Source organism: Patiria miniata, unplaced genomic scaffold (genome assembly GCF_015706575.1).
Source record: "Patiria miniata isolate m_02_andy unplaced genomic scaffold, ASM1570657v1 HiC_scaffold_19, whole genome shotgun sequence".
Taxonomy (NCBI): domain Eukaryota; kingdom Metazoa; phylum Echinodermata; class Asteroidea; order Valvatida; family Asterinidae; genus Patiria; species Patiria miniata.
Window position 1 is genome coordinate 5394050 of NW_024037057.1, and position 15046 is coordinate 5409095.

Consider the following 15046-nt stretch of genomic DNA (forward strand, 5'->3'; position numbering starts at 1 on the left):
GTACACCAAAATTGCAGCCCGTCCTTTTGTCGCGATAACTGCGCATGTCATGTTTACCTGTGGCTTCATTTCATAAGTTATATAATATAATACTTATATCAGATATTAAAAGTTGATGATACCAAATTGGTTTTCTGAAACATTTACTGTTAAAGTTCTACACTTACTGTGAAAGAAACCAATTGTATAGTGTAAGTGCATCTTACGTCACTGAGATATCTCATTTTCACTTCAGAACAAGTCAGATTTTGTTAGGTTAACACCAGGTTTTGTTAGAAATCGATAATGAAGAGATGCTGACATTTGTTATTTAAGCTGTTACAAGTTATGAAGTTTCAAAAAAATATGTTAAAAGAGATGTGTCAGAGTTGAAAATTATGCTTTCTTGGAAACTGATTAAAACAGAAACACTGTGTCAATATATATCGCAATATTTCTGTAAGCCTTGCTACCTTTACACGTATTGAACATGATATTATATTTATCATGTGACTTGTCTGATAGTGATCATTTTTTCATTCACACAAGTTTTTAATGTTTTTTTTATATCAATCCCTTAATTCGATCCATATTCAAAGTTATTAAAGGGACGAATGATGATGATAACTAAATATGAAGCACAAACTAAGTGAAAGTTGAGTCATGATTGATGAGTCTATAGATCATCCAACATGGCTCAGCAAGGTTAGATGCTGTGTGATACATGGGCAATAATTTATCTGTGATTGCTTTAACTACTAAATACTGGATTTATCGAGTTTCAGTAATACATGTAAGGATGTGAGAATATTGCACGTGTACTTTTAACAGGTCTGAATACTGTTGTAACTATTTGGTTAATTGGGGAAATAACATTTTTTCCAGACGCGATTAGCAAAGTGTAAAAAAGGTTTGTCCGGTTTACAGAAAATCATCAAGTATAGTTGATTTTCACTTGATTAGAAATGCGTCTTTTTATTTGTCACACCCAACTTTTATCTCTCGAGAATCTGGAAGTTACTGTTAAAACAGATGTAGTTGTTTAATATATCTTTTGACGGACATCCATTTGGGACTCGAAATAAACTTTCAAATACACTGTAACCACGTTTTGTCGTCTTGGTTGTTTATACAGCATTTGCTTGTAGAAATGGGGTGTTGGAACATTTAGTAATTAACCAAGATATTAAAAGAATTTATCGTGTTCATGTCTGGACATTATTTATCAATTTAAATACACATTTCGTAGCCCTCCATCCATATTAAAAGTTTCGTCTACATGAGAGTGGAAACTTGATTGGACGATCCGCGGTCATATTATCAACATTTTACCAATTAATACACGCGGTTCATTACTGTGATTTATTGCTGTCCCCTCAAATTAGGAGAAAGTTTACTAATACAATGACAATACTGACTATATGAAAGCTGCGCTTGTAGTCTGTGCCATAACCAAGGTCAGTGACTCCGTTTGGCTGCTATGGCAACGAGGTGACGGGTGAACCGGTTCCCGCTCCGTTTGGAGGTCAGAATCGATGATGGAGGGCCTGGGAACCAGTCTAGTAGAAAGGCCTGTACAGTGCACGAGAACTGGGACGTTGCCCTACACAGTATTGAGAAACGATATTAGCATTACAAGTGAATTTTAATATCGGTATGCGGAAGTATTAAACTTGGCCCTTGCACTTATATCCGTCCAGGATTTCGTCATTTTTACATGACTGTTTCTTCCCTCCTTCGATCTCCATCGTGCAAACTTGATTAAATTGTTTCTTCTGAATAATTTAATGTGGATGTAGCAAACTCGCCAAAGCTGCTTCAGGTGGAATGCAGATGGAATTAACTTACTTGACATGATGAGGAATTGTCGGTGCAAAATGAAGAGTGCAGTGTTGCCGTGAAATTGACAGAAAGAGAGCTAACAGGTAAAAGTTATAAACAGGGGTATTTTAGTTCGACGAGTGTGGTGGTTGTTGGGGGCCGGGGGATGAGGGAGAAACTCTTCTTCTGAAAGGATATTTTAATGATTACTAATTGCTGTGAATATGCAATGCTCAAAGATATGAGCAATGAGCAAAGATAGTTGTTACTCTCTTTGCAATGTATTTGTTTGTTTGCTTTATATAAACATATTTGTTTTTGTATTTTGAAAGTGCGCCCTCATGTAAAAAGTGAGATTGAGTTTATTTTTGGATAAACAACCCAAAAAATACTACAAATGAGAACTGGATTGCACATCTTTGTTTAGTGATCAGACATTGATTTTTTTTTTTTTTACAGATATGATTCTTTCAAAAGCGAGAACCAAATAAGAAATAGACTGTTTTTCTCAGATTTTCATTCTTATTTTTGTTTCCTAAAGTTTCGGAGTTTTTAACCCTAAACGGGGCGGGGCCCTCAATTATTTTCCGCGATACCCTTGCAAAAGATTTTTTTTGACCCGAGCTTTCCTGACTTTTTAGCCTGGAGTCTTGCACTTCTTTTGGAGACCAAAAACATAAAATTCCCACTATGGGTTACCGTGCAGTGAAAAATGTGAAAACTGAATCACGGGCGTCGCCGGGATTTTTTTTAAGAGGGGGACAAAACATATTTTTTTCCCAAGAAACTCTTTCATTTCTCAATAAATTCTCGAAATATCAGAATTAGAGGGGGGCAGGGACATTTTGCCCCCCCCCCCGCCAACTCATTAAATTTACACCACTATGACTTCCCACCTCTTTTTCTTTTCTTTTTTCTCTTTTTGTTTTCTTGTCCCCCCTTGCCCCCCCCCCCCCCCTCGCGACGCCCATGAACTGAATTTCCCCATATGTGGTGTACACAAAGCAGCATTACCATTGGTGCATATGAATCATGAATTAGCCGTTAATTCCAAAACCCTTGAGCCTATCGGTTATGAAATTTCTTGGATGAGTCAATTTTAAGTTGTTTTGTGCATGCACAAGTTTCATAATCTGATGGGGGGGGGGGGGCGAATCCCCCGGCTGTGACATGGTCAAAATAACCCGGCTCCGTTAGGGTTCAAGGGATGGCATTCAATTTTTTTTTCCATTTCACCGCACATTTTGTTAATTCAGTTATTCTCACATAAGTAGAAATTGTTATATCCAGTCAATTACAAATAAATCACGAGTCAAATTTCACGCCCTGCCACGTCATGCAAGGCCACACTCCTTACTGTCCCATCCCTTCCCTTTGATCCTCACCTGCCTCCACACTCCCTTGGTCCCTCTCCTGGCTGTTTCATCCCTCCCTTCTTAACCCCCGTAGTTCCTTCCTGCCCCATTCCCTTTGATCCTCACCTGCCTCCACACGCCCTTGGTCCCTCTCCTGGCTGTTTCATCCCTCCCTTCTTAACCCCCGTAGTTCCTTCCTGCCCCATTCCCTTTGATCCTCACCTGCCTCCACACGCCCTTGGTCCCTCTCCTGGCTGTTTCATCCCTCCCTTCTTAACCCCCGTAGTTCCTTCCTGCCCCATTCCCTTTGATCCTCACCTGCCTCCACACTCCCTTGGTCCCTCTCCTTGCTGTTTCATCCCTCCCTTCTTAACCCCCGTAGTTCCTTCCTGCCCCATTCCCTTTGATCCTCACCTGCCTCCACACTCCCTTGGTCCCTCTCCTGGCTGTTTCATCCCTCCCTTCTTAACCCCCGTAGTTCCTTCCTGCCCCATTCCCTTTGATCCTCACCTGCCTCCACACTCCCTTGGTCCCTCTCCTGGCTGTTTCATCCCTCCCTTCTTAACCCCCGTAGTTCCTTCCTGCCCCATTCCCTTTGATCCTCACCTGCCTCCACACTCCCTTGGTCCCTCTCCTGGCTGTTTCATCCATCCCTTCTTAACCCCCGTAGTTCCTTCCTGCCCCTTTCCCTTTGATCCTCACCTGCCTCCACACTCCCTTGGTCCCTCTCCTGGCTGTTTCATCCATCCCTTCTTAACCCCCGTAGTTCCTTCCTGCCCCATTCCCTTTGATCCTCACCTGCCTCCACACGCCCCTAGTCCCTCTCCTGGCTGTTTCATCCCTCCCTTCTTAACCCCCGTAGTTCCTTCCTGCCCCATTCCCTTTGATCCTCACCTGCCTCCACACGCCCTTGGTCCCTCTCCTGGCTGTTTCATCCCTGTTTTGTGTTTCTCTTTCCACTCTTGCGTACGTTGGTGTCTCATGCATATTTGTTTTGTATGTACTACTGTTATTTGCCTCTGAAGCAGGTCTTGTTCAGACCAAAATGTTAGGCCAGCTAATTTTGTTGACAAGTCAAATTTATTTAATATATAAGTTCATTTATATCAGTTTAACGAATACCAATCAATAATGTATAAATGCCCAGCCGACAAACTCGAAAGGGTTTGGAACTCCTAGATCAAAGTACAGGGTCATGATGGTTCAAAGAATATAAATGGCCTCAGAACAATATCTCTAGAATAGCTTGGCATTGTTGTCCTTGGCGGTGTAATGTCAAGATCATTATGGTTCAAACGATAGAAACGGTTTTAACAAGATATGTCCAGAACTACCTTGCATAGCAATTCATTTCCCCCCTAAAATACAATGTATAACGGAGACATGTTTAACTTGCAGTCTGTGCAACAAATTGGGTCAAGTCTGTTGGACCGTAACAACGAGGAGTACCAACTGAACAGGTAGACTGGTTCCCGCTCCGTTCGAAGTCAAACTCGATAATGGAGGGCCCGGGAACCAGTCAAGTTGACAGGGCGTTACAGCGCACGCGCATTGTGACGTTGCCCCATTGTGAAATCAGGGGAATTCCATCAGGGTATTCTGCAGCATACATCCGTCCACAATTTCGTGATTTTCCCTTGACGATTTCTCTCTTTCTTCGATTTCAGTCGTGCATCCGTGGTCATTTGTTTCTTCGGAATAATGCAGTGTGGATGAAGTAACTGTCTCGCCAAATACGGATAGAAAGGAGATGGCATTTTACAAAGTCTGATGAGGATTTGTCGACACAAAATGTAGAGTGCAGCATTGTCGTGACACTGACCGCAGGAGAGATTAGCAGGTACACGTTCACAAACATAATGTACATGAGTTCATTTCCCCGTGATGGGTGGAATATGGGGAGACAGTTTGCTGTTGAAGGGATTTAGGAAAGAATTCCATATACGGACGTCACTTGACACCCTGTATAGTGTATACAAACCAGTATGAGACTGGTCTGACAAATACAGTGTAAATGAAATTATTCTGGAAATACCGTAGCCTACTTGAAGTACATATTTATTTATTTATTTATTTATTTATTTTTTTTTTTTTTTTTTTTGGGGGGGGCTTTTATTGCATGCAGTTTGCATATTTATGAGCAAAACCGCGATGTCAATGATGGTAAAGGCAACGTCGTTCCCATGATGCCAAGCACCACTATTGAAGAAAAAAAAAACGAGGTTTAAAACTCAGTTGACAATGAGTACATGGGCGTCGCCAGGATTTTTCTAGAGGGGGGCAAATGACTTTTTCTCAAAATCCCCACGTTTTTCAGCATTTTCCCGATTGATTATTTTTTCGAGGGTGGGCCAGCCCATTTGCCCCCACCCATTTCCTCCCCTCTTTTTGGGGAGTTGTTGGGGGAGGGGGGGGGGGCAGTGGCGTAGCACGGTCATTTGTATGGGGGGGTACAATTTCTTAGAAAAGGGCACTTGCACATCCGTGCTGAAATGTAGATGGGGGGGGGGCGGTACCATCTGTCGATGGGGCGCTGTTCAAAACTGACGATTATGCACACTAACGGACAATGCATGGTGCTTCGAAAAAAAGGCACTTGTTAAAAAAGGGCACTCTCTACAAAATATTGGGGGGGGTTAAGCGCTGGTGAAAAAAGGGCATTTGAATAGAAAAGGGCAGTCTTTACAAAATATCGGGGGGGGGGGGGTTGATACCCACGCCTATACGGGGGGGGGGGGCAAGCGCCCCCCCCCCGGCGACGCCCAGAATGGGGACGAGTTTGTGGCATTGGCCTCAGTGTCACGCTGTTTCATCAGCACTCAAAGTTGCCGACATTTGGGGATTGTTGTTGTGTTGAGCTGACTGTTATTGCTGTTTAATTTTTTCAATCTGTACAAGACACTGAAGACAGTTGGATGTTTTAATGAGCCACATCATGGATTAAACAATCCATGTACTTAAGTCCCTTGAAAAGGCTATGCCCTGAAGTGACACCACAGAAACGGCACCCTCAATGGACATTATAAAGTACTTCCAAAGATAATAAAACAAACATGTACTTTTACACTATTTTGCAGTGTAGTATTTAATGTTTTGTTTTCTAATGAAAGTTTGCCCTCACACACCCAAAATGTAGAACTCTTGTATGTTATACAAGAGTGACACTGGAGGAGAATAGACATTAGCTCAATTTCACCGAAGCACAGCTCTCACCAACGCCAGACGCTCCGCTCAATTGCCCCCAAAATCCATGTACTTCAAGCTCTGGCGCTGACGTGAACATACATTCATATACCGGTATATAATTCATTGACCTCCTCGTACTGCATATGGTCTAAGCTTTAAGATTGGGACATGAACCAGAACAATGGCGAATGACATACGTATAACGTATCTTGTCTTTTTGATCTTCTTTTCCCAAACTTGGTATATTGTTCACATTTTATAAATTGAAATGAAAACATATATTTTATTTAAAGCTGCCATCTACCTTTCAGTAAAAAGATCAGCGTTAAAAGAAATCATTTGAAGAAAACTACTCGCTTTACACGTTGAAGCTTCTATCTGAGGTGCCTGGAAGTTCGGTTTCTCGTAAATTCTCGTACGTTCTCGGGGTCAACTAACACGCTCTATTAGAAATAGAGTAAGTGGAATGTCTCAAAAGTACTTTGCATATCAACTTCAAAGTTGGTATTATGTAGAGTGGTATTTGGCATCATTGTGTTTGAGACCCTACAAGTCCATTAAAAGTCCATTACAAATCTTGCGGCCTCAAGTCAAGTCACTACATGTATAGCTATTTAAAGTCACCGGCATGTAGCTTGTAGTATCATCGGCATGATGAAATGTATTGAAATGCCCCCCCCCCAAATATTACGGAGTGACCACGAATTTAAAGATGGCGGTATCTGTGAAACGGTCCAACTCCATAATAACGGTGGATAGTATTGCACTGGTTTTAACACTTTTTCTTTTGTGTTCTTCCAGTAAGGATATTTTAACTCGAGCTGATTACTACCAAGATGCCGCGAAAGACCGTTCAACAGTTGGATACATACATTAAGGCAACAGCCGTCGTGTACGACCACTCCAACGCCAAACTCATCAGCAGGAAGACTAAAGTCAAACCAAGGAGGAAACAAGCTTTCCTGTCTGTACTGCATTACAGGAAAACGTCTTCTGGTGATTGCTGTGCAAAGAGGAGACCATCGAAACGATGGATCCGAAGAAAATCAAGGCAGACACATGAAAGTCAGAGGTAAACAGCAATGTCATTATACATTTAAATGAGGGTTATAATTGTTACTTAATATCGAAGGATTTGTTAAATCATTGCCTCTTTCCAGCTACTTGTGTAAAAGTTGAGTGAACTTGTGCAATACATTTACGAGACTTTCGTGACAGTGGATGTTACTTTGACTATAGCTTCAAAATGAATTATTCAATGATCCCATTCTATTTTAGAATAATTCATTTCTAAAACTACTCGGGATTTCCCCCTATTTTCACAGTAATACCAAAGACGTTAAACAGAAACTGCAGGTCTTTGTCCGGACTCCCCCCTTACACAAATCCAAGACACTTTATTTCGAACTCCATCCCGAGACATCTGTCTCATCTCTCAAAGAAGTAATCCAGAAGAAGATCAGTGTGGAGGCACGACATCAGCGCCTGTACATCAGGGAAAACATCCAGGTAGGTATCAATTTCAAATATTCGCATTGTGGGATTATATATTTTCCAACTGGGGCATCACGAAGGGGTACATTTATGTCTGCAAGAGGGGCACTTGGGTAAATCTGAGGGGGGGGGGGGTGTCCCCCCGCCACCCCCTTCCCTCGTGTTCCGCCGCCCCTGTAACCCGAAGAATATCAGTATCCATTCCTTCCCACTAGGCTTGAACGGACGTAATTTGATGGCTGTTTCAAACAAAGCACAACTGAAATCATCTCTCTTTCTACTCTGATTGTGTAATTTACTTTGTTACATGATTCACTTTGTTAGCTCTGTGACTTGCTCACACTCGAGGAGAATGGCGTTGACAAGGATGAACTCATCTCTCTTCGTCTTTTATTGGATGATGCAAATGACGACGATGTACTAAAAGGTAAATGGAAGAGGTTAGGAGTAAATGTTCGAGTAAAAAATCAACAACCTCAATTTGTAAATATATGATGAAAATAAGTTCAAGCAGTGCTCACCAGGAACTTTTGTCGCTAAATTTTTGGGCCTGACTAGGCCTTCATCGGAGCTGGGAGTTGAACTGTCAGTAAATGCAGAAAATTCAACATTCAGATCAAAATTTGAGCTTTTAACAAAGAAACAGAGTCTCTTTCTGTTGAACCTGTTGTTGATAACTTATAATACCGTGGCGGTCGTATATGAAAATGTTTCACCGACGTTACTCTGTCTTTTGACAGACAAAACCAGCATTGACGATGAGTACCTCAGAGACTTGTCATCAAAAATCGAATCATCATGGAAGGAACTTGCCAAACACCTAGGATACGAAGAAGCGGAGATTGCAGACATCCAAACCACCAACGAAGGCAGCACTGAAGAGAGCCGACACATGCTACTCACTTGGTGGGAAAAGACGACAGATCGCGACGAAGCAGCTCAGAAGCTGAGACGAACATTAGAGGCCATTGGGTTGACTGATTTAGCCCAAAATGTACCAGGTGAGCTAAATTAACGTAAACAAGCATTTTCTAAAATTCAGAAGTGATTTTGGACTGGACTCAGTTTTTTAGGACAACCAATATTGGTATGGTACCCTACTCTCACACAGAGCTCTTTAAACGAATAAATAGGCCTGAGCAATTAAGAACGGCCTCGTTGATTGTAAAACAAAATAGTAAAGATAGTTAAAAGTGATTGGTAAACAATACAATTATGATGCACTCTGTTTTCCTTCTTACATCAGTAACGAGCGAATCGAGTGACGAAGCAGCTGGACCCGAGCCAGAAAGGGGTCAAGATGCAGGAGTTGTCGAGGAGAGCAAACCAAACGGGGCGGCATCAACCGAAGAAGAAAATGTGACAAACGACGAGGTACCAAAAGGTAAATAACCAAGTTCGGGAAACGAATTAATATGTTCAAGTGAACAGACTACCTCCTAGGGAGTTTTTGCTATCTTTAGTTGAGCTGTTTATAAAGAACAACGATCTATTTTTGTTGCGGCTGTAGTTAATAATATACGTTTACTGCCATACGTTGACACCATATACGCCTGTGGGTGCACTTGAACATGTTTCACTGAAGGCACACTTTAAAACTCTATTGGCAGACAAAGCCGCAATTGACGATGAGTACCTCAAGGGCTTGTCCCTGAAAATTGAATCATCGTGGAAGCAATTGGCCAAACACCTAGGATGTGAAGACGCGGAAATTGCAGACATCCAAACCGCCAACGAAGGCAGCACTGAAGAGAGCCCAGTGGGCAAAATACGTTGAAATAACGTTGAAACAACGTCAGTTTCCGACGTTGAACTAACGTTGAATAATGATTGAATTTGAAAGTTTTTCTGACGTTGAAATGCCGACGTTGAATCAACGTCAACATTTCAACGTTGATTTTATGTTGAAAATTCTACGTTGATTCAACGTTGATTAATGATTGAATTTGCAAGTTGATCTGACGTTGTTTTGCTGACGTTAAACCAACGTGGAAAGCACAACGTTGAATCAACGTAAATATTTCAACGTTGATTTAATGTCGGACATTCTACGTTGATTCAACGTTGATTAATGATTGAATTTGCAAGTTGATCTGACGTTATTATGCTGACGTTAAACCAACGTGGAAAGCATGACGTTGAATCAACGTAGATATGTCAACGTTGATTTAATGTCGGAGATTCTACGTTGATTCAGCGTTGATTAATGATTGAATTTGCAAATTGAAGCGACGTGGAAATGTCGACATTGAAACAACGTTAAGATCACAACGTTGAGTTAACGTAGACATTTCAACATTGATTTAACGTCGACATCTCTACATTAAAATAGCACTGACATGATGTTCAATCAACGTATAAATAATCAACATTAAATGACATCCTATTCTTAGAAATATCACAGTTAAATAAATGCAATTCTTGAATCAAAATATTTTAAGGTTTGTGTTAAGATTTAAAGCCAGAATGTACTGATAATGGTGGATGTTGGCATTTTTCCAATCGTTCTATGTTAAATAAATTTGCAAGCTGAGGAGTGTTGTTAAATCCATGTCGAAATTGAATAACTTTAAATTTAAATGAAATTCTTTATCAATCACTTTAATTTTTTCCATAAAAAAATGTGTGTATTTATTAATTAACTTCCAACCTTATCAGCTTATACAACACCTTTTAGGTTTCAACAAAGTAGTAATTAATCCATACATAGTAAAATTCAGAATTAGATTGACTTGTTCCAACAGCATTATAGCCTAAACGAGGGTACTAGTCTCTAAAAAGATACATGATAATGAATTTGATTCTTTTTTCAAAGAAATGCAGCACTGCCCAGTGCATTTACATCGGAAATATAACACGAATTAACAAGCATACAGGTACAATTTTTAAACGTCTAATTTCACTTTTTTTTTTCATTTGCATACAATTCATATTAGTTTTCCAAATTTACCTGCAGCACTATTCTATCATATCTATGAATTTTCTTGTGAAATATTGCAAGAGGTTATGCGGCAGACTTGGGCAAGAGCATTAGAAACTATCAAATAGAAAATAATAAAACAAACAGCATCATTCATACAAAATTAATCTAAATGATTCAATTGAACATTTGAACAGGTCAACCAAGAATCAACAGTAATAACTAAATAATGCACAATACATGTACTGTAAATAATTATTATAACAGTCCCCCACTTCTCGAACGTGGAAGTTTCAAGATGAAAAGTACAAGATGCTGCAGAGGTTGAATTTCCATCACTTAAAGAGCCTTTACCTGTTACACTTACGGAAAGATACCAGCCACTCCAGAGCAACTTACTGTATTTGAACAATTACTATTAATCAACTGTTCCAATATTGAAATATTTAACACAGTCCAAAGGTACGACTGAATGTGAAGGTGCATGGGCCCTCAGTGTGTCCCTCCATCACCTCTTCTTTCAGGCGCAAACTTGACAGGAGATGAAAAACTCAACAAGCAGCAACATCCATCACCTTGCCCGATTACGAAGTTACTAGACCTCGCTAGAAAAGACAAATAAAAGATAGTGTAATATTTTAGAATTGCAAGCTTCCTCCCCAACCATCTCTTTATTCATTGACACAACCAAATCACCCTCAAAAACGAAAATGTTACAAACACAAACAAAGAGAAATACATACATAAACCATATTAGTTTCAACAAAGCGACAACACGTTTGGTCATCATTTTATGTGCTGACATTGTGTACAAAAAATCAACAGAATGATTCCTTTTATTAAACTTGCACTTATAAAAACTACCACTTGTATTTCCTGACACTTCAGCAATTATCAACCATACAACCAAGTACCACACAATGAGATTTTAACCAAGATCAATAATTGGTCAAAATAAATTAAATCTGGCGAAGAAAATTAAATTACCTGCGAAACTGAAAAGGTCCGTCTCCTCATCTGCTTTTTTTCAGTTCCACTCTGCCCATCATTGTTGAACTGTCTTCAATCACTTGGTCATGCACCTGTTGGATGAGAAAAAAAACAACGCTCAGAGACAAAAGCAAAGACCCATCAGGAAAAAAGATAACGGAAGAGTGTAAACAAACACAAGTTATTATACAATGCACTGTGACGAAACTTCTGCCAACACTCAATTAAGATATAGCCACAAATCTGTTTTCATTTTTGCGTTTTGTTAACGTTTTGAATGAACTGGCCATTGTGTCTGTTGTTCGCACAAGTAGAAATGGATTTGAATACCACTTTTTTTATGTGCGATGACTGCAATCAGAGCTACATCTCTGCAAGTGTTATTGACTTAAGAATAAAATAATCGGTTTTTGCCATAAAACTTAGCCCTGAATTTTTTTTTGTCGGCATATACATACCAGCTACGGCACTGCGAGTACTGTCCGAAAGATTTCAAACTGAAGCATCTTCGAAAGTCATACATAACTCCTCCATACTGGTTCGACAATCCATGCTGACTTTGGCTCCTCCTCAATTCCTGTATGAATCATTGCTGAGTGGGGTTTCGTCATCTGTGAGGTCTTGTAAACTCTTCTGGAATTTTGAAAAGGATTTTTTTCTTCAGAAGCTGAAAAAGTGAGATTAACTACCCTACCTGTCCTACCTGCCAAACTTAGACTCCGCATACTCCCCAAAAAATATGCAAACCATGTCTAGTATCTACACAAAACAAAAACAAGTTTATGTAGAAATACCACCTGCCTATGCAATGATTGATTACTTAGGCCAATACATTTACGTAATTACTCACTCCCTGCACCGTGAGTCCATTTTGTTATTGCACCATTCACAGCACAGGCTACAAACAGCGGTATAATTATCCATGCTTGCATTTACCTAAAGTTTTGATACAGAAATTTGTGTTATGCATTCTCACTATTGTCACAGCAACTTTTAGTTTTACACAAAGGATCAAGGAACTACCCAGCAACTTCCTCCGTTTTGTGACTTGTACATGTACAAGAGCACCGGGGTGGTGATAGCAACATGTGAAATCGAAATCGGGAGTGTTTATCCCCCACTTGATAGGCCTATTCCCTATGGAAGATAACCCACCTGGTTTAATAATCAGGGGAAGTAAAACGGTATAATGTACATGACCCACGACCTATCACCGCTGTGTAGCTGTACGAAGAAATCCAGTATGGCAGTAATTGACCTCGAGAAAATATACTGCATTCCATTCTACAATCACTTTTGGACGATCCATTTTTACTTTTTAGCCTGAAAATTACATGAAAACTGAAACTCTACAGTGCAGAAAATCGAATTATATTTTTCCTGGTTATTATTTTTTTTAACCAGGTAGGCTTAAGTACATTTCATCATCATGCATTTCATGTCCATAAGGTCTACCAAGTGAAAAAAAATGCAATTTCTATTTCCTCAGAAACAACTTTTCAATACAAAGGAAATCCAGTAATTGAGCCACATTTATTCATGGTAACAATATCGTCTCGGAAAGTTTAAGTCACACGTCCATTATACTGTACAGTTCAAAACGCCAATGGAGGATTATTTCTCAGGATTTCTCTCACTACTTTCCCATTGAACCCGTTTTAGTACAGCTCAGCAATACACTGTTCCGAGTGCCGGGATGCATGCGGTCGACCTGGTTCCCATACGTACCGGACGCCGGTATCATCAGTGACCATGCATGCCAGTGTCCCCGACCCCAGTGATGTGTCAATATTTGTTTATCGTTTTGGGGAGAAATTGGTTGCAATTAATAAGTAAGTGCTTCGAATAAACGTCAGGTATGTCTAAGCAACATCATAACAATAACTACGAATTTTGATGGCAAAATTCTTACCTGTTATTTGAGTAAAATGATGTCGGCTGCACGCTACACGTCCACACAACTGCAGTATGATGTCGAAATATGTAACGGTCATATGCTTGCGCGCCATATCGTGATTCAAAGAGAGTACATGAAAACTGATTGGCCAGCGTCACAACCTTGGAATGTAGAACAAATTACGCGCCGTGTGATTGGCTAGCGTCACAGCTTTGGCGTGCTGACAAATAATATGTTTTCATAAAAAAGGCCACAAAGTTCAATTAAGTCGGCTATTTTGTTTATATTTCTTGACATAATATTTTGCACTTTGATAGTTAAAATTATACGTTAATTGATACAGCAGGACTGACGTTGAAGTAACCGCGAGGATACTCAATTTCAAAGCAATGCAATATGTTTGATTGCGACGCACTTAATTTCGACATTTTTTCAACTTTGGACTAATTAAAATCCGTATGTTAAACAAAGTTTACCAAACCGACGTTGGTACATTTAGGTCGTTATCACGACGCAATTTTAAGCATTTATCCAACATCAGAATAATGTCAAAATACGTTGGAACAATTACAAAACTGACGATTGATAGACATTGAATTTAACATTGTTAATATCGTGACGCAATTTAAACGCATATTCAACGTCAGATTAATGTTGAAATCTGTACGTTGGAACAACGTTACCAAACTGACGTTGAATAGACATGGAATTTCGGTTGTCAATATCGTGACGCAATTTAAACTTTTATTCGACGTCAGATTAATGTCGAAATCTGTACGTTGGAACAACGTTACCAAACCGACGTCAGAGAGACGTTAATTTTAGGTTGTTAATATCGCGACGCAATTTTAACATTTATCCAACGTTAGATTAATGTCGAAATATGTACGTTGGAACAACGTTACCAAACCGACGTTGAATAGACATTGAGTTTTGGTTAATAATATCGCGACGCAATTTCAACCAACATTTAACGTTGGATTAATGTCGAAATATGGACGTTGAAACAACGTTACAAAACCGACGTTGGCTAGACATTGAATTTAGGTTGATAATATCGCGACGCAATTTCAACCAACATTCAATGTTGGATTAATGTCGAAATATGGACGTTGGAACAACGTTACAAAACCGACGTTGGATAGACATTGAATTTAGGTTGATAATATCGCGACGCAATTTCAACATTTATTCGACGTTGAAACAACGTCAAACTGTAACATAAAATCAACGTCGCAAAAGTGACGTTGAAATAACGTTGTTTTACGGTATTTCGACGTCGTGACGTCATTTCAACCAACATTCAACGTTGAAACAACGTCATGTGCCCACTGGGAGCCGTCACATGCTACTCACTTGGTGGGAAAAGACGACAGATCGCGACGAAGCAGCTCAGAAGCTAAG

General features: G+C 39.9%; 1 protein-coding gene and 1 long non-coding RNA gene across 2 annotated transcripts; one reads left to right on the top strand and one right to left on the bottom strand.

The window, feature by feature from the left end:
* The first annotated feature begins 671 nt into the window (after positions 1-671).
* LOC119726058 (vegetative cell wall protein gp1-like) lies at positions 672-4619 on the top strand. Its single transcript, XM_038197675.1, has 3 exons — positions 672-684; positions 3250-4121; positions 4554-4619. Exons 1-3 carry the CDS (start codon positions 672-674, stop codon positions 4617-4619), a joined length of 951 nt encoding a protein of 316 aa, XP_038053603.1.
* Positions 4620-11162: 6543 nt separating this feature from the next.
* Positions 11163-14747, bottom strand: LOC119725499. Its single transcript, XR_005270710.1, has 4 exons — positions 13658-14747; positions 12204-12378; positions 11743-11837; positions 11163-11360 (listed from the first exon to the last, which is right to left on the bottom strand). It is a non-coding gene; the product is annotated as an uncharacterized LOC119725499 (long non-coding RNA).
* Between the last annotated feature and the right edge of the window lie 299 nt (positions 14748-15046).